This window comes from Gopherus evgoodei, chromosome 22 (genome assembly GCF_007399415.2).
Source record: "Gopherus evgoodei ecotype Sinaloan lineage chromosome 22, rGopEvg1_v1.p, whole genome shotgun sequence".
Taxonomy (NCBI): Eukaryota; Metazoa; Chordata; order Testudines; family Testudinidae; genus Gopherus; species Gopherus evgoodei.
The window spans coordinates 1,693,209-1,715,167 of record NC_044343.1 but is presented as its reverse complement, the minus strand read 5'-3'; the positions used below and the strand labels follow the sequence as shown (position 1 = coordinate 1,715,167).

At 41.1% G+C, this 21,959-nt stretch overlaps 1 protein-coding gene across 1 annotated transcript in view; it reads left to right on the top strand.

The window, feature by feature from the left end:
- ELL (elongation factor for RNA polymerase II) overlaps positions 1–21,959 on the top strand; it is an 80,881-nt gene that overhangs the window by 44,925 nt on the left and 13,997 nt on the right. Inside the window, 6 exon segments of the mRNA XM_030540096.1 lie at positions 4,321–4,442; positions 5,568–5,731; positions 8,802–9,055; positions 12,359–12,483; positions 16,869–16,965; positions 21,086–21,575. Coding sequence (XP_030395956.1) covers positions 4,321–4,442; positions 5,568–5,731; positions 8,802–9,055; positions 12,359–12,483; positions 16,869–16,965; positions 21,086–21,575 — 1,252 coding nt within the window.

Here is a 21,959-nt window from a genome sequence, read left to right as displayed (position 1 = left end):
TGCTGTGTCAGATTTGCAGGTGGTGAGTGGAAAGAGGGAGCAAGGAGAGAAACAGTTAAACGAGTTCAAATTAATTTTAAAATCTGAAGTTTCCTTATACTTTTGTGCAACTTTATCTTAATATTTTCACAAGGTATTTTTAAAAACCCAAAATGTGTGAATAACAACTTAATTGGAAACATGCCATTTTTTCCACTTCTTGGCATGGACTTGCATTGGCAGTAATGTTCTAAGTGAAACTTACATTCATCTGTGTAGCCTTTTTGTTTCCAATGATTTCTTGTAATAGAGAACAAAAGTCACATCTGTAAATGGGCTATATTTAAATACCAGTGGTTACATGGTAGAGTGATTACTGAACACCAGCATCATGGCTCTTTTGAAGACTTATTATGTGGATTAGGTAGCTGGAGGACCTGCTGCTTCAGCTAAAAATAATTCCTAGATAACTCAATTTGCATTAAACCTACTTTTCATTACTGAAACAAGCAAATTTTAACGTAAATGTTAATTGTGGATCTTGGTCACCTCAGTCTCAGTTGTGTCCCTGGAGGGCACTGGCTTTGTAACTATTACAGAAATTCTTCAGAAGTGCTAGGTTTGGGACTTTACGAGCAATCATTGTCTAGTTATAGCCAAGTGTCAAATTTGTAGTAGTTTGTTAACTTCTGATCTGATTTCTTCTTAGTATGGGACAAAACACTTGAAAATGTACTGTAAGGAACAGTGCCACATTGGTGGGGGGGGGGGGAGAAAAGGCCCACTAGATCATCTTGTCTATGTTCGATGCATGCTGGTTTATCTAGAAATATAAAAGGGAACATTAACTGTGTGTAAAAAAATTAGAGGACACGTAACATTTTAAATCTTCAAACATCCTCATATCCCACCTGTCAGAGGCCAGAATTATACCCATTTTACAGATGAGGAAACTGACAGGTTGAAATACCTGGTCACCCATTATGTGTTTGACAGCTGAGAAGTTCCCAGGACTCAGTCCATTACGCTGTACTTTGGGGAAAGAGTTGATGTTATATCTTGGTAGAGCACTGATAGCTGGAATTCTACCCAATCAAGTCCAGTGAATTTACATTAAAATAGTGAATTCCCAGATTGGATAACTTGGTCATGTTTCACATTTGTAAACTGTATGAAGTGACATTTGAGGTTTACCTGCTCTTTTGGAAATGAGGAAAATCACTTCTAGGAACTAGGGGCAGGCAAGCTTTGTTGTTGTAAAAATTATACTTTGTGTAGGGGAGGAGCACTACGGGCACTCATTTTGCCAAGCGCTGCTCCCTGAAGCATTTCTTGCCAGAACAATAGTAAGACATAATAAGCATTGCGTTCCTAGGCTGTTAGAGCACTCTGCTGTTACAGTACTTGGAGGCCAAAACTATGCGACTCTGAGCACCCAGAAAGCTGTATAGATCCTACTAAATGGAGTTTATATTATTCAGGAAATGGCTAATAGTTGGACCCATGGCTGCGCTGGACATGGTAGACATGGATGTGAAATATATGCATGTATGGTGATACAACCAGTAATTCACTTGGGGCTTGCCTGCGAGGTGAATTAGTACACAGAAAGCCAGGGTGTACATGCACATTGCACCAGCTTGTCATGGACTAACATACCATATGAACACTGCTCCAGCAAGTCCTCCAGTGTCTACATGGCAAGTTAGTAGTGTGACAAGTTGGTGTGCTGTCAGTTCACACTCTGGCTAGCTTTTGTACTAACTCTCTATGTAGACAAGCCCTTATAGGCAGTCAAACTTTAAATAGTATATGGTACAACTGAAAATAGATTACAACGGGCATTCACTCTGCACCCTACGCTGGCAACTGTCTTAATTATCATTTATATTGTGGAAGGCCCTATTCCATGCTGAGCCCAAAACATACATGGAAAAGAGACAAGCAGCTCTTTTCAGTTGGAAAAACTAGCATGGTAGGACTCAGAGAATTCGTTATCCATGAGAAAATGGTACAAGTTAGGCTGATGCCAGTGTCATCTGTAGGGTTCTCTGCAGAGCACACTTAATGTTTGATTCATAGCAGGGTCACACTCCAGTGTGAGCCTGAAATCCTGATTAGGAAGTTATAATCTATCAAGATGATAATCCTGATTTCTAGTGGCTTGTGTTGCACTGTTTAGTGCCAGATCACTAATTTTAAAGAAGCCAGCCCACACTGGTTTGAATTAAACACTGACCACAGCAACCATGATTTGAGGATGAGTGAATGAGGGTGGACCAACTTCCTAGAGCGGTGTTTGTCAGTGTCTTCTGGGGAGACTTCCTCCCTCCCCCTGTGATTGATTGGCAGATAGCTGTCAGTCCCCACCCATGCCTTCATACAGATTCAGCCTTTTGGTTTTGGGGGGGGATTTTTTTATTTTTTGTACCATTTCCTCTTTGCTCATTTTCTGCCTGTCCTGTTTTTCTTTCATCGAGCCTGTGTGTGTGGCAACTTCTATTCTACTTTGTGGCTCCTACCTCCCTATCTTCCACTTTGAGCACTACATGCTACTTGACATGAGAAGGGTACCCATTGGGAGATCTTTGGGACCAGGTGCTGTGTTCTTGCAGCTGTACTAAGTGTTGCAAAAACTGGCTATGCTGGCTCTTGCAACTTTACTGAGAGTACCCCAATACCTGGTATCTTATTAAATCACTAGCTCCTGGAAGCAAGTGATTATATGAGAATCTCAGCTTTCATTTAGTGTTTAAAAAAAAAAAGCTTCTAGTTCTTATGGTTCCATAGCAACTTGAAAATATAATCCTAATGCACTCTAAGTTCCAAAACTAGAAAGCAAATAAAAAGAATCCCAAATTTTTGACATGATTTTTTTTAAAAAGCCAATCTTCATTTTTTGGCGGTGTGGGGGTCTGACTCCTGATCTCTGAATGCCTGGAGTTGGCAGAGCCCAAGACTAGAGGAGAAAAGCTGGGGCTGGTGAATCTTGAGCCTGCAGCCAGATACGTTTGAGCTCGGGGTAGATAAGTGGATTTCAAGGAATTGCCTGTTGCTTGACATGCAGGAGCACGTTTGAGCCTTATCTACACTAGCACACTGACTGACTGAAAAAAATCCCTCAAAGCTGCCAGCTGTGGTGTAGTACCAGTGCAGCTCCTGCAGTGGTAGCGACTTCGATGGCACTGGTTCAGACAGAGCACAGGTGTTCACCAGCATTCCTCCCACCTTATCTAGACCTGCTCTGAGACGTCTCCATGACATGATGTTAAAAACAGCGTTGTCCACAGCAAGGCTCCCCCTGCTGCTAACACAGGAGGAACAGCGCAAATGATAACTAGGAAATTTTTGAGGGAGAAGACGAGCACATCCTCTCACTACTAGGAGCTCTGAAAGCACAGCCAATTTTTCCAGCTTATCTTTCTGGAATCTGGCAGAAATATTTCAAATGGCTTTGTCTAGCCTTCGATCTAGATTTAACTGGTGCATTACTTTTTGATGAGCTGCTAAGCCTTCCTACCTCCAAAAAAATCTATCATGAAAGTCTAGTCTATGCTAAGAGGTTTTTGCTGGTTTAACAATACCAGTTTAACTAAACTGGCAAAACCCTCCTAGTGTAGCTATAGTTACACTGATATAAGTGTCTACAGCAGTGTAACCTACTGCTAGCTTTGTGACCGACGTAAGCTTATACTGCCATAAGCACTTCTGTACCCATATAACTGCACTTATACTAGGGTTTTTACCAGCATAGCTGTGTTGGCAAAATATCACACCCCGACTGACATAGCTGTGCAGTCAAGTCTAGAATCTACAGCCCTAAGGTGAACCTGCTGGGGGGATAAAACCAACAGGAAGTGTATACCTCTTCAGAAACCTTCCCCAGATGGTTTGGGTTCCCTCTTGCTGTGGTAAACCAGAATTTAAAAAGCCAACTACTGCCTTAGATTGAATTTGCTGGTAAAAATTCATAATGCTCTTCTCCCTCATTCTGTCGCTATTTCTAAATCTCACACACATCTTACCCTTCTGTGACCAAGACCAGACTGCCATTTTCTGGTACTGTGTAACTGAAGAAAATAAATAAAGCTAGAAAATGACTTGGGGTTGGGATGGAGAAGGGAAGACAGAAGCAACTGTTAATGTTCATTAACTATATAAAACTGCCCCACTGCTGCTCCTTTTGCGTGACATCATTCCTGTGTTCTGTGCTGTAATTCACAAAGTTACGTGCTGAAAGTGACTAAAGAGAAATAAGCACTAAGTGACCCTCTGAATGTCTTGTGTTTGTGATAGAGCAGACTTGCCAATGATCTACCTTTTTTTTCCCTTTCCAAACAGCACATCACTATTCCCAGGCCCGATTGCCAAACGGAAGTGCGAACTTTCATGTTTTATCTTTCAAATATTGGCAGGGACAGCCCCCAGGGGAGTTTTGACTGCATACAGCAGTATGTATCCAGGTAAGTGGTACATCAAAAAGGGAGGGGGAAAATCCTGTTGCTCGGAATGAAGGGTTTTTACTTACTTTATGAATAAAAGTGAAATGTAAATGTGCCTTTAAAGTAAGTTTTTTTTTGTTTTTTCGAGGAGGCTTTCCCTTTGTGGGACCTAGTGTGTGTGCCGAGTGGTCATGCACAGAAAAATGGCTACCTGTCCCAGCCACTTCCTGAATTTTTTGCAGATGCGTTCGAAGACTACCCCGTCCTCTTCACATTCCACATTCTTTTGTTATTTTACAGGCTGCTTCCGTGTCTGTGTTAAACTTTTTTCTAAAAATTTCAGCTCTAGCAATGGTGGAGGTGCTAACGTAGACTGGCCACTAATATTTTAACCCGCACACTGACTAGCCCCACTTAGAGCAGCAGGTCTAGAAAACTTGGTGACTAAAATGCTGTTGGCCACTAGTGGCCTGTGCACGCGAAGTATCCTGCTTCACTATCATAATGGGACTGTCAATGAGAGCCTTGGAAATTCTTAGTTTAGTGCTTTGCAGGAGGGCTTAAATATTGGGCTACAATCCTTTTCCATGTCTGTAACATCCTACCTTTCTCTTATCCTTAGAAAGCTGTAGTGACTTTACTGACCCTTTTCCAGTGATAGGGGACGAACATGGAATCATAGAATATCAGGGTTGGAAGGGACCTCAAGAGGTCATCTAGTCCAACTCCCTGCTCAAAGCAGGACCACTGAGCCTCAGCTTCACCACATGGCAAATGAAGATGTCATCATCTTACAGGAATATTAGGGTTTATTCATATTTGTTAAAGAGTCTGAGCTGTTTAGATGAAGCATAGCCATGTGAGTGTAATTATTTCTGTAATAACTTGCTGGCAGGAATCTCAAGTAATAAACTGATTAGCTGACTAGCAAGTGTGGGGGTTTTATTTTTTGTTTTATTTTTTACTGCATATATAGAAAAATGTTGGTATGGTTTGTTATATAAGGAACTGACGTTTACCAAAAGGCCATGATGTGCACAGCTGCTTTCAGGTAAATTCAGGTCTCTCCATGGCTCGCTCACTAGACCAGCAGGGAAATGTATGTTAATCCTAAGAATATCTGATTATATCATTCATTTTTTACAGCAATGGTAATATCCATCTGGATTGTCTTGGAAGCATACAGGATAAAATCACTGTGTGTGCTACTGATGACTCCTACCAGAAGGCAAGGCAGAGCATGGCACAAGCTGAGGAGGAAACTCGCAGCCGAAGTGCAATAGTAATTAAACCTGGCGGGAGATTTGTAGGTAAGAAGCAACTTGATTGTTGGAGATGTACCTGGTTCCCACTTCGGAGGCATCTGTTAGTGTTTGTCTGGGCTATTCATGGCTTGACTGTAAGTGGTTTGTTGGCCAAACCTGACATCTTCACAACTCGTTCTTTTAAACAGTATCTGATAGTGTCTGATGAGGGTCTGGTAACTTCTCTAGAGTAAAGATGCTGAGCACAGCAGAGCTAGGGGTCAGATATTCAGTGACCATTCTGTTTCTAGATGGCAGCTGAGGATTGGTCTTACATAGTTCGCTTTTTGAGAGTCTTCCTTTATTTCTGTTACCGGGGTCCAAATTGTTGTATTGCGTCAAAAAGTGTTTCTGTACTGGCCAACTGACCAGATACACAACCCATGACCCACCCATCCTGTTCTACATACCTGGAATGCCTCTGCGCTGAAGGGAAAGCCATTAAGTGTCGTCTGGGGACTGAACTTGTATTCATCAACAAAAGGATTAAGGTGGTGGTGTTAATTGCAGCCATGAAAGAAACCGTTCTACCTTACAAGCTGAAAGGTAGAATCTCTGCTGGGACGGAAGAGAGACAGGACAAATACCAGTGGGTTCCAAACTCCAGTGGGGAGACCCCTATCCACTGCCAAAACATGAACAATTAGTGCAACCCAGAAGGCCCAGGCTCAGTTTTTATGAGTCAGTTGGTTTTTCTTCTCCCAGCTCATGTGATCTGACGACTTGTTTCCTCCCAGAGGATGTCTATGAACAGAACGGTGAGTTGCAGAATTTAGAATAGACCTTCACTCTTAGTTTTATCAGCCAAGTGCTCAAAGCTGAGAAGTAAGATAGTAATCAGGAAGGAAATTCATTGATTTCCTGTACTCTAGAAAATTTCGTTTAACTCTTCATATTCGAAAAACCATTAGAGTAAAGGGATAAAGTTGTCAGATTCATGAGTAAACAGCTTCCCAGAAAGAAAGGATAATAAAACTTAAAGTTCTAGTAAGGATTTTAAACTTTCCCTTTATAAAATGAAGACTCAGCCATGCAAGGGTCGGGGTGGAGGTGGGATTTACTGTGTAAGATGAGACTTTGATGTCAGAATGTCTGGGGATGGGGAGGAGGAGAAGACTGGGAGCACAGTAGTTAGGTTTATTCAAGAAAAGGGAAGAGATGTCCGGGGTCCTGCTCTCAAGCCTAGGGTTAAAGATGCATACTCAGAGTAGCCTCACCTTTTAAGATGCACATTGTGCTGACTTACAGGATCCTCAAGTATGTATGTGACTTGTTGACTTTATATGATCTAAGAGAGGAGGGAAAGCTGGTTTTTTTTTTTTTTAAATGAATGTTTATATAAGATGAATATGTAGTGATTTCGGGCAGCTCAACCTGATTGCTATGAAGAAGTTAATGAGAAATTCTTTAAGTGTGAAAATTAGAGCAGTCTGGATAAACCTGACCCTTGAACAGAAGACTTGTTGAGGTTAAAAAGGGTTTGGTTGAACATCAGGTATATTTTCTGTGTATCTCTCCAGCTCTTGGTTCCATCTATAAATGGAAATGCCACAAAAAACATATTTCTGGTGTTTGATTCCTGGCAAAAAACCCAAGCAAGCTCTAGAAACCTGACGAGTCTGTTCTTGTGACATTTCCTATCCTATTTCTAGAAATTAGATCCGTTTAGAGCTCTCAACTTCTGGATGCTTAACAACATGTGTGGACTTTTTTGTTCTCTCCCTTTTTATCTTCACTCAACCTCACCAGTGGAACAGCCTTTATTGACTTGCATCAATGTGTGTAATCAGAACCGAGGAAATGATGACTTAAAAAAATTATGCAACCTACATTTCAGTAGAATAAACATTGCACACAATCAGCAGCATCTTCAAATGACTTGGTTGAAAACATTGTTTCCTAAGCAGAGAAAACTGCCATGCTGAAATAAGATCACCAAAAATTGTCAGAATAAGTAGCTGGATTTCATTTATGCCAGATCAAATCACTCTGTTTGAACTAAAATGGCTGTTAATTTTTTATATGGCTTCTGTAAAACTGTGCAAGATATGAAGCCTCTGGTTTTGGCATCTAGTTTTCTTTTCTGTAGACTGTATTCTCTGTCATGGGGGCACATTTATGATTAATAGGATCTGGCTTTTCATTAAGAAAGTTCTTGTTTTCCATATGGAAACAACCCAGGTTTTTTTTAGAAAGAGGGGTGACTGATCTTCTAGCAAATGATGCAGTTTGTCTGAGTCACATCAAAATGATTTCTCTTTTAAAATAAAAAATTCAGGCTTTGTGGTAGCTGGAAAAACTTAGGCCCAGAGGGTATAATCAAAAGGAAATAGATAAAAACAAAACTCCCAAAATGGAATTGAGGAAGTTTTCCTGGGGGATTTGAACTGAATGTTAACTATTTTACAGTTCTCAAGTGTACACAAATACCCATTAAGAGGCTGAAAGTTATTACTTAAATAGAAAATCATATTAAATAGTTGGTATGATACATGCAGTCTAGACATCTAAGTGTTAGACCCCAGTCATGTCCTTGTGTTTGCTCTCGGGGAAGGGCTTGTGGAACCAGACCCATAAAGTTTCTGTTGTTCCAAAACCAGAAATGTTTGCTGGAGAAGAGTTTAGCTGAGATCAGCAGTGGGCCTCTCGTTTGCCACTTCTGCTCTTATCCCTCTGTATTGCAGCACTGCTCTACATAGCAATTGTGGGACTTTCCTTTTCAGAGGAAATATCTGGCTGGACCAAGTAGGCGATGTAGAACATTGTGAAGAAGGAAGGACTGGTGAGCAGAGAATTGAAGTTCGTCAAGTTTGTAGCCAGTAATAGCCATGTTCCCCATGTGTGATGATGCAGCTTTGGACTTCCAGTTATTTTTATGCTTGGATTAACTCTTCTTAGGTTTCACAGAATGTTTTTCCTGGACTTTCATTAGCACAGGAGTGTGTGTATTTGAGTCTTCCATTGTTGTTGTCTCAGGGCTTCATGTTGGAGTTTATTATGTACATATGCACATTGGCAAAACACTGGACTTTGCAAGGTGACTCCTGCAGTTCACTACGTTTTCATCTCATTTTAGGTAAAAAGGTTCAGGTTCGTAAGCCTGCACCAGGAGCTTCCGATGCTGTTCCCTCTAGGAAACGTCCAACACCAGTCAACCTCGCTAGTGCAATAAAGAGAGGCAATAGTGCAATTTCTCAGAGACCCTTCAAAGATAGGGTTGTGCACTTATTGGCACTGAAGCCTTATAAGAAAGCTGAACTTATTCTCAGATTGCAGAAGGATGGACTTTCTCAGCAGGACAAGGATTTGCTGGACAGCCTCCTGCAACAGGTTAGTGTCCTACCTAGATGTTTGCCTAAATCATTAAGACACATGTGGTGTCATAATGTTTGGCAGACTTTCTTAGTCCATATTTAAGCTGCAGCTTTAATGTGATCCATAGATTAATTTTCCTTAATGGCTGTGCCCAGTAAGAATCAACTAAGGGATAGGTTGCGGTGTTACATTGGTTTTCTAGAGACACATTAGCAGCTCCTCAATGTTTTCACTTTCAGGGGTTTATAACCAATTTGTATAAATTACCTACCAATTAGGACAGCTTTAAGAGCAGACATTTTGGTCACCTTCCACACTTTCAAATTGCACTGCAGTATATTGGATATTTAATGCCGAACTGTGACCTCTCTTTGTTTTTATGGCTTTGTGGCAAACACTTAACACTTGAGTATGAATTGATATGAACTGTGGTAGATAGGGTTCAGAGGTGTTCATAATACATGCAAAACAAGAACATGTCAGTAAATTGGCATTTGCAATATTTTCCATCCAAAAGAGAAAATATATTCCCTGCTCACTTTGTGTCCCTCAGCTTCTCTCAGATCATGCTTTTACTGCTAAAGAAATGTATTACATTGTTTAACTCTGAAGATCATGCAGCTTCTTGCTAGACATGTTCTCATGTATGCCAGACATTAATGCTTGTCTTCCAGTTATACCAATTCAGTAATACCAGCCTGAATACTCCGACTTTATTTGTGCTAGCTGAATGTGCCATTTATAATAATTATCTTTACTGCTTTTATAGTATTTACATTTTCAGAGCACATTATCAACATTAATTAAACCCCGCAACATCCCTCTTCGTTAGGTATTGGAATTGTTAACCTTCATCTGTAGCTGGTGAGATTGAGACAGAGAGGTGAAGTCGCTTGTCCAAGGGCATATAGCAAGTTATTAGCCAAATTAGGATTGTAACTCTGGCATGACTGGTTCTTGGTCTGGATTTTAATCCACTAGAACTACTGCCTCAATGTTCAGTACCATTCTGAGTTCTTTTTAACTTCCTGCATGTCTTAATGTTGTGTAACTTCAATGAACAGTGTCTGCTGTAATGTAGTCACAAACCTCTAGCAGGTTGCTACTATGTCTAGTAGTCACAACACTACTAACATGATTAGGATAACTCTGGCTTGGCTGGAAACTTATCACTTGTAAATTTATTACCTCTCAGCAGCAGTGGTGCTCCCATCCTCAAGCAAACACAGATAAGCTACAGAACATGGGCTGTGTTAACTTCTTGCCCAAATGTGTCTGGGTGTCAGTTCGTTATGCTGTTTTATCTACACAGCACTGTGCTACTATTGAGTGTACAGTCTAATTTCTCAAAAGATACTACTGGAGGAATGGAGCATGCAGGTCCCAGGAGCTGCAGTGTTCCCAGGACTTGCTGATGTGGAAAGCAATTTAAAAAATCCTGAGAACTTTTTCTGAGTAGATTATAAAACCTTCTGAGCAGGGCCTCTCTGTACAGTACCTGGCACGCTGTTGGTGCAACAGGAAAAATGATCTGGGTATTGATAGAAAATATTTTTGGGGAGTTTCTGAGGCAGAAACTAGCTTTGTTTCCCTTTTCATATTGGACATTACTGTGTGATTTAAATGTAACGTACATTGTAATTTATCTTTTGCTTGGCTCAGGATTTTGGAACATTGATAACTGAAAGGAAAAACGAAATATTTGTCATGTAAACTGACAATTGTATGTTTATCTCTCATCTGCAAAATGTGCAATATTTAGTCCTTGACTAGAACTTTTTAGATGAGATTGTCACATAGTGTTTCTTGTTAGGTGTCATCTTTCCTGCTCCTTCACTTTGCTTTTATGGGGGTAATTTCTCGTTTTGTGAGGATAATCTAATAGCACATTTCATACAGTGAGCTGTCAAGATGATTTACAATCCATAAAGACAACCTAAAATGGAACTGCTTCTACTGAGCTCTGTAAACCCTAGAAAACATATTTAATCTCAAACTGATAAATAGTATCTCCACTGGCAAACTAAGAGGACATGTCGAAATGTAAAGTGCAGCCTATTTTAGGACAGGGGAGTAAGAACCCGTGGAATATGCAACTTCTTTCCTGTCTTGGCCAATTTGTAAACATGACATTGCACAAGTACTTAACATGTGTGCCTCCGTTTCCCTTTCTGTAAAAGTGAGCCTAGTACTTCATCCCATACGTGAACTGTGATCCTTGACTGTTGCTTTGGAAAGTGCTTTGCAGTCCTCTGACAGGCTGTAGAGACATGTAGAGTATTTACAAAGGCATGATCCCTGCACGTGTAAGAGTTACTAATACATTCGTATGAACTTCGTATTTTTCAGATGAGAAGGTAATTGCAGCTGAGAGTTTAAATTTCAGTCTGACTGGTGAAAGATGAATGACAGGAGGGAAACCTAAGTTGTTTCCACGCTGGCATGTTTCTGTTATCTCCAACAGAGTTCCTCATTAGGCCTCGAATGGTCTCTGTGTATAGGAAATCTCTCAGTGTTAGGTTCTGTCAAAATGCAAAAAGCTTCCCAAGGTCATGTGCTGTATTAGTTATAGAATATGATTATTGGGTGAGGTGATTATTTTGTTGAGCTCTGGAGTACAAGTTATTAATGGTAGGTTTTGCTTTCTCTCTTCATAGTAGCTGTCAACATGATCACTTTTTCTTCTCCCATAAAACTAAGCAGGTCACTTTAACTAGAAATCTATCCCGTAAAACCACATTGTGAGGACCCTGAAGTATCGAGGAAAGCATTCTTTCTCCTGCCCTTCCAGACTATTACATCTTTTCTATTTTTAATTACTCCTCTCTACAGTGGGAAACTTTGTCTTCAAAGCTGTCACCATAACAGTTTGTATATCAGTTGATATGCAGCTTCATCTTAGGTGTTGGACAGCCTTGATAAATTGTCTGCCTGTTCCTAGCGGGTTTTATTTCCAGATGTTTCCCTTAGTTCACGTTGGAGCAGCCTCAGATTATGTTGTGTCTGTATTGAATGGCCATTTGTAGTCTCCATAGTTTTTTGTACTTGCATCTCAGTATAATTTGATATGTACTTAATAAATGAACATTTGCTGGGGCTCCTAGATGCTGCTAATATTGTGCTGCCACTGTACGCAAAAAAGAAGACGGATAAATAATTTGGAAGCAAATATTAATCCTGGTGCTTATTGACACTTACGACTCTAACTGGTTCAGTAAATCTGCTGCAGCTTTGCATCCAGATTTTTTGAATTTTTTTTGTAAAAATGTGTGAAAGTAAAACCCTAATGATTTTTCACAAATTACTTTTCTATTTCAGGTGGCAAATCTGAGTGCCAAGGATGGCACTTACACATTGAAAGATTGTATGTACAAAGATGTACAGAAAGATTGGCCTGGCTACTTGGAAGGAGATCAGCAATTACTGAAGAGGATACTTGTTCGGTAATTGTTCCACACTTTGATGTCATCTTCTAGCTGGATCTCTTACTAATCTACTAATTTGGGCCTATGAATAGTGAGCCAGAGGCTGGTGTAAATCAGGGTAGCTCAGTGAAGTCCATAGAACTACATCAAGCAGATCTGGTTCATAGTGTCAAGTATTTGATTCTAACATGCAACCTATTTAATCTGCTACTAAATTTTGCTGGTGAATGTGCTCAAGAGCATCAAAACCATATGCAGTCTCTAGTAAACTTAGGAATTTCACAAGTTACATGTCACTGTATTCTTAACCAATGAAAACGCAAGCCACAGGGAAAATATTGGAAGAAAGGAAAGGCCATTCCTTAGATGGGAAGTGAATGATTGTTTAGAGGACTCCTGGAAGAGAATTTAGTTAGCGAGGGCTGTAGTTCTCCATCAAATTTGGCTCTTCATTTAATGTTCCCTCCCCTTACATGTCACTTTGTTGCCTTGCTGTCCTCTGTGCACAGACTTCTGTTAGTCCCTTCCCCTGAGGACAGGTTATCCAGTGATGTGATTTCTCCCTTCTGCCCTGACATGCTGCTCAGCTACTGTGTTCCCTGCTCTTCTGGATGTTCCCCTCCCAATAATGGCTGTGTCTTTTTATGGCAGCTTCTATTTTAATCCTCTCGAGCCCTATCTGTGTGTACAGGTTTTGGTCGTGTTTAACATAAATTGTTCTAGATGGAACAATCTAACACACTTTCTGTCCAAACACAAGTCTCTTAATTGTGTGCCTGCTGTGCTACAGTTTGTGCCAGGTAACCCAGGGTTAACTGTGACTCAGGATCAATCACGTTAAACCTCAAGTGGATGGAGATTAAAGCAAACAAAGCAGTGTAGCTCTGCATATGGCAGCCATCCCTCCTCTGCCCATTTACCTAACCTTCACTGCCTAGGTGTCCACCTGGACAGAAGCCTCTTACCTTGTACATTTCCCTATTTACTAGCAGCCCCTCATAGAGACAGCTAGGATGGCTTCTCTGTTTCCAGCTGTTTTTTCAGGCCTTTGAGTCTTGTCTCATTAAAGCCTGTGGGATTGGAACCTCTATTTGGCAGGCAGAAGGAGTGAAAACATGTTTATTGCTGGGGGAGGGTAGTAAGCAGACTGTTAGAATCTGTCCACTTCATCAGGTACTTGTCCCTAGGATTGAAAGTCTCCCTCAGTCTGGGAGTTCCCAGAAGAGACTCTCATCCAACCTTTGCAGCTATACTCCTTAAATTACAACGAGCACTACAGATCTTTTAGGGTACTCCACTCTGTTCTACAGGTTTGTAGTCCCACTTCTGGTTTCTGTGTGTTTTTCTCAGTCTGTGCTGTTTGTGCAGGTAGAGACTTGATCTGGACTTGTTTTGAGACTTATTTCCGTTGTGATTTTGGTTAATATAAAATATAGCTTTTTGTTTGAACAGTTTCTGTGATTTGAAAGCACAGTTGGCTTGAAGATGAGACTTTTTAAACCAGCAAAGTCTGTAACACTAAATGTTCTTTGGCATACTTAGGAAAATTCAAACTGGTGTGTTGTAACCAATTTAAACATCCTTCGTGCTGAATTATAGTTAAATGGAAAATTACAACTATCCGCACGGTCTGTATGGCTTTTTATTAAATAAAAAAAAAAAAAGTTGATTCTTCCTAGTAGAGAAGTGTTTACTGCTTTGCTCGAATTGTGGCATTCAGTTATGCAGCGATCTAAAAATAAACCCCGGAAAGGATGTATTCAACTGTACAAACAAAGACTCGCTCAGCCAGTGCAGGTAATGAGACTACAAAATGGAAAAAACATGTCGCATTGAAGCTGGTAGAAAAACATTCTCAGAGAGCACAGACACCAAATGCAGGGTTTTACATAGTTTTGCCATGGTGGCCTCAACTGCTGCTTAGTTCTGTCCAATTGTTAAATATCCTTTGTCACCACCCTAGCTCTTTGTTTTTATGCTCACAAAACACTTGGGATGGGTTAGGAATTGCTTTAATAACCCAGCTTCAGACATTTTAAATGGTTTCTAACAAAATTAATGTTGGGTTGATTTGCTTTTTCCAGTGTTGCTTCCTTTTTCCAGCTTTCCTGCTGTGCTGTAGCGCAGTCTTTGGAGACCATGTCTCTGCTCTGGGCCCTTGAGCAGCATAGTAATGGCAGTACTGCACTAAGCACTAGTGTAGATGCAGACGATAGCAATTAAAGGAGCCTGTCTGTCACTATAGTAACTCCACTTCCCCAGGCAATGGTAGCTAGGTCTATTGGAAGCATTCTTCTGCCGACCTAACTGTGTCTACACCAGGTCAGGTTAGCATAGCTACGGTGCTTAGGTGCAAATTCTTCACACCCCTGGCCCTGAGCAGGTTACTGTCAGCCTAAATTTTAACTGTAGGCCACGTCTGAGTGTTAGCAACTTATACTGTGCATTGGATTCAGTGGCTTTATCCCTTTTTGAATACTGTTCATTTCAGTGAAGAGAGACATTCTGGAATTGCTTTTGTTAACTAGTTGAGGAGGTGAATTCGTCGTACTTCAGGCTAGTCAATGAGAAACTGACTTTAAAATGTTAGTTAGTTGTAACCTATATGCATTGCCGCTAGTCCCCTTCATAGGTGTACAAATTACCGTCCACTCAAGCATGTTTCTTGATGACCGTTACCACTGAGGCATGGTTGTTTGGTTTATATTGTCACTTCATTTAGTTTAAATCTCTTATTTAAGAGGATGTGGCTTTAAACATGAAAATTAACTGCTGAAGTATTGCTGGTGTGTAATCAAAGCTTCAGGTAAGGGAAAGAAACAAGTTCCTCTGAAATTTTGCAGATATCTCTGTAGTAGTTCTCTAGATTTGCAAAGTAAATAAATTTAAAAAAATAACATTTGTCAATTTAAAACTATCTATTGAATCATTTTATGGGAAAACTTAGATCTTGGTACTTAACATGGACATGTGGGTTGTAGAACTGCTGCAGTAAAACCTTCTTTGTTCTAAATCCTCTTCAGAGTTAACTCGTTTACAGATGCAACCTGATTCAGTAAAGACATTTATTTCCTGAGTGATTTGAGACATGGGTTCTCTGGCTCATGCTGGAAAAGTCCCAGGGCAAAGTTAATGTTCTCTGAAACTTACTCTGGGAGCTATGGAACTGCATAGAAAAATTAGCCTGGTACTTAAAAGGTGGATGATGGATTTAGCAATCAAAATGAACTGTAGTATCTTGTTTTGATGCAAGAGGTTGCCATCTTATTTGAGACAGTACTGCAAGTGCAGCACTTGGAGCAATCAACTGGGAGGTGCAAGTTTAAAGGGTATTTATTATGGAGCCTTAAATGTGCCTGGTGCATAACAGATCAATGAGGTTCTTGTTAGAGATGCCACTTTCCTTCCCCTAACCACCCCAATGGTTCACTTTTAAGGGATAATTGTCCCACCCTCTCTGGACTAAAATGCTCTCCTAATGGGGAGATATTTTCTCCATTTAACACTTGAACTTACTTTCAAAGCAAGGACCCAGTAAGAATGTCTCTGCTTTGATTAATTTTTTGTAAGACGACCTTAACCCTACAAGACTTAAAAACGTTTGAAAAGTCAGTGAGAATCTAAATGAATTCTGGTTACTAAAGGGCATCCATCAGTCTTCAAGCACTGGCTAGAACACACTGTGGCCTCCAGTACAGTCACTTGACTTTTTTTCGTTTTAATATAAATGTTTTATCTGGCATGCTCCTGGAATAATTTTGTTAGAGTAGAATGAATTTCTACAGTAGCAATTTTTAGGTCTAGGCATCAGGAAAAACAAGCCAAAGGGTAAATGTGAAGAAAATAAGCCACCTCCCCATCAGGGAATGCTGACTCCAGTCTCTCAGGCAGGGGTATTCACTGCTCTATTGACTCTACCCTTAGAGGCTCTGCATGGGCCTGTTCTCTTGTGATGAACAAGCCGATGTTGGGGAAAGAGGGAGATTCCTTCAGTATTTTGGTACCCTCAGTATTTTACTGGGCAGTTTTGTACATCTTGAACTTGGTTTCCCTTCCTAGAGATTTGACTCGTCTGGAATCTGCCTTTCCCTTTCTAAGGGCAGAGTAGCAGCTGTCCCTGAGGTAAGGAGGGCTTTCTCCCACACCAGCTATTGCTGTTTGCAGTATTTGCCGAGTTGGAATGCTAAAGTCCCCACTGGCCCTTAGAGCTTGCAACTACTTCTGCCACTAGACCTCCAGGCCAATTGCATGGGATTATCAAACATGAGTGTTACTATGGGTGCAGATTTATTGAATAACTTTTGAGATGATCCTCTCATGCTAGAGGAGGGTCTTCAGTGCCACCTGATGCTTTTTTGTCCCTAAGGAACAGGGTGTAAACCACCATACATTCTGTTTTTCAGGAAGCTCTGTCAGCCCCAGAACGTTAGCAGTTTTGTGGGAGACGCTCCTTCCTTGAGTCCCCCAAAAGGCAATGTGAACTCCTCTTCCCCTCCTCAGGTAGGTGGGTGAACTGCCGGGGCTAGTGTGTGGGGTAGCTTGGTGTCTGGTGATTAGCACAGGGCCTGGAGCCATCACAGTTTAAACACAACAACTGCCTCAGTGTTGGGCTTTCGGGAGGTGGTTCAACCTCTGGTTGCCCATCTGTAAAACTGGACATAGTTACTGCACAAGAGTGATGAAGATTAACCGACTATAAAGCTTTGCACAAAGGTAGAGCATTATTGTGAGCAGCACGCTAATCCATTTCCCCTCCTAAGGTGCGGTGCTGTGCTGTCTCTGTGGGTCAGCAGCCAGCAGCCTGTAAGATTCTTAACCTCGCCTCTTAAATGCTTTGGAATGCTTATTGAAATCCTGTGGCACTTCTGCTTCTCTGGGACTTAAACACTTTTTGAAATTTTTGAAAATTATCAATAATGTAGAGCCAGCCAGTAATGACCAACTCCCAAGCACAACTAAGGGCTTGTCTGCATGCAAGGTACTATGCAGCAAGTCCATGTGTGAATCTATAGTGCACCATCTTGCTGCTCAGTAACGTCCCACATCAAGATTGCTGCAGCGCACTCTGGGGCTTTCACTATGCTTGCTGTGTACCTCATTCTCAAATTGAACTTTTTCTAAAATAAGTGTTTATTTAGTATGTTTCATCCAAGAAAATCAAGGTGTTGCTGTTAACTATAATACAGGCCTTCGTTTAAGGTGAGTAAAAATTGGCTATTTATTTGGTTTGTTTTCATCTGTCAGGATCTGCGGACACCAGAATCTGTGAGTCACACTTATTGGAGGTTGCTTGTAGTCTTCTCTATCTGCACAGCCCTGCACCTTGTAGCAAAGAGGCGGTAACAGTATTGAAAAGCCACCAGGAGGCATTGAGGAAGTGATGTGGTTGCCCCATAAATCCTTGGCAGAGTGCATATTTCCTCTCCACATCCCTCCTGATTGTAACTAGTCTGGAAAGCAGGACTTCGTGTCACCAAGCATTCTTGGGCCTTCTCGAGTAGGCAAATGTGGGGAATTAACTGAAAGAAGAAAGCTAATTGGATGATTTCCATCAAAGGAGCTGAGATTCCAAATGCACTTTGAAGGAATAAAAATTCCACTTGCAAACACAACAATCCTGTCTGAGACAGTAAGAATAATCATTAAATATCCCAAAGAAACACAATCAAAACTTCCCCATTATTCCAGTGGGTGCTAAATAATCCTGCCTCAGATTCTGTGAAGCCTTTTGCAGCAAGGTAAATGTACACTGTGGTACTGAAGGCTATCCAAGGTAATTTGGCTGCCTCTGAAACTGGATTTGGGCTGGCAGCCATAGCTGCTGGCTCCAAGCTAAGCTTTTTGTACATTGACTGAAAAAAGGTTCTTTCACAGTGTAACTCTTCCTAAGCTAACCTGTAACCCCCAACAACCACCTGATTTAAGATGCAGATGTGGTTAGTTACCCTCATCCATCAACAGTGGATTTATCACTGACAAGCATTTTCTCAAAGCATTATCTTCAGAACTCCATCCCAATAGGTCTCAAAGGGCAAGTGGAAAATTCCTGCTTTCTCTCTACTTCCAGCCTACCAGGAGTTTTCCATATGTCAGTAGTTGTTAAGATTTAAGTGCTTACGTTTCTGCATTTCTCTAGCATCTTTTGTACTGTGAACACACAGCTCTTTACAAACATTCAGCCTTGGGCCCACTTCACCTTCCTTGAATCCCTTTGAGGTGGGGAAGGATATTATCCCTATTTTATAGGGGAAGAGACTGAGGCACAAAGTTCAAGTGACTAACCGAAGGCCACAGAGTAAGTCAGTATTGGTCTGGAGTAGTATCCAGAAATCCTGACTCTTGGAGCTCTAACCACTGAATATGCTTCCTCCTTTGCCATTATCCTACGTAGGTGTTTTGCAAATGCAGCATCTTTGGCAAATACTTATTGGATATACTCTCCAGACAGAAGAGATTGCAGCCCTCTGTTTTGTTAGTGTTCTTCCATTACCCCTTGCATGGTGGTAGCTTTGCTCCAACTGGGTGAAATTTGAAACAAAAAAGTTGGAAAGAGACTGATGGGTTGGTTTGGGCTTCTACAGGAGAGGCAGAGAGCAGAATAGTATGTCTATGACTAAGCTTGATAAGTTTATGGAAGGGATGGTATGATGAGAGCGCTTAATTTTGGCAATTGATCTTTGATTACCAGCAGATAAGTATGCCCAGTGATGGGATGTGGGATGGGATGGGATGGGATCTGAGTTACTGCAGAGAATTCTTTCCTGAGTGCTGGCTGGTGAGTCTTGCCCACATGCTCAGGGTTTAGCTGATCGCCATATTCGGGGTCGGGAAGGAATTTTCCTCCAGGGCAGATTGGCAGAGGTCCTGGAGGTTTTTCGCCTTCCTCTGCAGCGTGGGGCATGGGTCACTTGCTGGTGGATTCTCTGCAGCTTGAGGTCTTCAAACCACAATTTCAAGACTTCAATAACTCAGACATAGGTTAGAGGTTTGTTATAGAAGTGGATGGGTAGGGTTCTGTGGCCTGCTTTGTGCAGGAGGTCAGACTAGATGATCATATTGGTCCCTTCTGACCCTGAAGTCTGAGTCTATAAGCTTTCTCTATCCACTTGCTCATACAGCCTCTCTGGGCAAGGGCCTTCTAGTCCTGTGTAACACTCCCACTCCTTTTTTGTGTGGCTGTGCAGTTACTATTAGGGTCTCTAAGAGAATTAGCTGCTTGGGGAGCAGAATCAGGTTTCTCCTTGTATTGGATTGAAGGCTGGCAGTTTATACTGTAAGGCACAAGCTTGTGTCCTATCTGGGGTCTCCGGTGAGAGAGCTTGATGGATTTGCATTGGATTCAAAGATTCTAAGGCTGGAAGGGTCCATTGTGATCCTCTTGTCTGACTTCCTGTATAACACAGGCCAGAGACCTGCCCAAAAATAATTCCAAGAGCAGATCTTTTAGAAAAACATCCCGTCTTGATTTAAACATTGCCAGTGATGAAGCATCCCCCACAAGCCTGGGTAAATTGTTCCAGTGGCTAATTACACTCACTGTTAAAAAATGTGCCCCTTATTTCCAATCTGAATTTGTGTTGCTTCAACTTCCAGCCAGTGGAGGATGTTAGACCTGTCTTCGCTAGAGTGAGGAGCCCAATATTAAATGTTTGTTCTGCATGCAGGGACTTACAGACTCTAATCAAGTCATCCCTTAACTTTTGTGTTTAAGTTAAATGGAATGAGCTCCTTGTGTCTATCCAGGTCACTAATAAAAATGTTAATAACATCAAGCCAAGAACAGATCCCTATGGTAACCCACTAAGACACAGCTGCTAGATGATTCCCGGTTTACAATTCCATTTTGAGACTCATCTGTTAGCCATCTTTCAATCCACTTACTGTGTGCTACATTAATCTTACATCGTTGTGGTTATTAATCAAAATGTCATGCATTTGCAAGTCAAACACCTTACAGAAGTCTCATCAGCACTATCACCTTTATTCCTTAAACTTGTAACTTCATCAGAAAAAGATATCAGGTTATACAGGATCTGTTTTCCATTAACCCGTATTGACTGCATTAATTAGATTATCCTCCTTTTATTCTTTAATTGAGTGCTGTATGTTACCGATAGGCCTAAGATTACTTGGGTCATCCTCTGCATCCTTTTTAAGTATTGGTACAACATTAGTTTACTTCTAGGTTTCTGGAACGTCTCCAGGTTCCAGTACTTACTGAAAATCAACTTTAATGGTTCAGCAAGCTTCTCAGCTAGCTCTTTGAAAACTCTTGGATATAAGTTATCTGGACCTGCTGATATTAGAAATGTCTAACTTTAGTAGCTACTGTTTAGTATCCTCCGGAGAAACTAATGGAATGGAAAGTTATAATATGACTGTCTGTTCCCCCTCCACACACACACATACGCCCCCAAAGGAGAATGTTTATTGAATGCCTTTCTGCATTGGGCTGCTGGCCAAAGTACTTAATTTTTTTTATTTCTGGTCTAGTGACTTTTTTGTTTGCTTGTTGATACACCAATGCCACCTACTGGTGAAGCAGAGTATTTAAAGCAAATGACTGAGTTGAAATCACTGTCTTGTTAGTCTTTAAAAGAATGTTTTTCTTTGTCCTCAGAAACGATCCCAGCCTCTGGAATTCATTGATCCACTAGCCAACAAAAAGCCTAGGATATCTCACTTGGCCCATAGAACTCAGCCCACTTTCAATGGGAAACTGAACTCCTCGAACGGGAAAGATGCACCTGCTCCTGCGGTGCAGTCGGCTGTGGCCGATTCTGTCAGCTCCGGCTCTCACTTACCAGTTCTGGAGCTTCCAAGGCCTCATGACCCCCTTTCCGATGTCAGCAGTGACCTAAGTCACAATGGCAGAGACTGTGAGAACCCAGAGGCAACTGACAGATTGACTAATCCTTTGTCAACAGACTGTCCCCAAACGAGCAAACACAACTGTAGCTCACTGTATGTGAAAACAAAGAAAAAATCCAAAAAGCACAAAGAAAAAGAGAGGAAAGAGAGAAGTGAAGAAAAATGCAAAGAGGAGAAGCAGGACTGTGAACTAATCAAGAAAGGTGACTTAAAAATTAATACCTCCAAGGGTGTCACAGGTATGTGAATTTTGAAACTCTCTGCCTGCCTGTATGAACAAATGGCTGCGTGAAAAATATTGGTATAGATTGTATGATGGTTTTTGAACAGAAACAGTGTCCTGCCTATAGATTTGCTAGTGAAACACTCTCACTATCTCTATCTAGATCACGTGTGGGCTTTCTGTGCAGAGTATATCAAACTTTTTTCCTGTTTAACTTTTTTTATTTTATATGGTTTTGGAATCTACTTCTGACTGTGTCAAGTTTCTCCTAATTAAATTAAGCCTTGTATTAGTACATGGATAGTCATTCTAGTCTGAATACCAGTTTGCAACTGAGTACTTATAGCTGCCACTCTATTTCCCAATGGATTTGCATTTTCATATTGTTGATTGTGTTGAA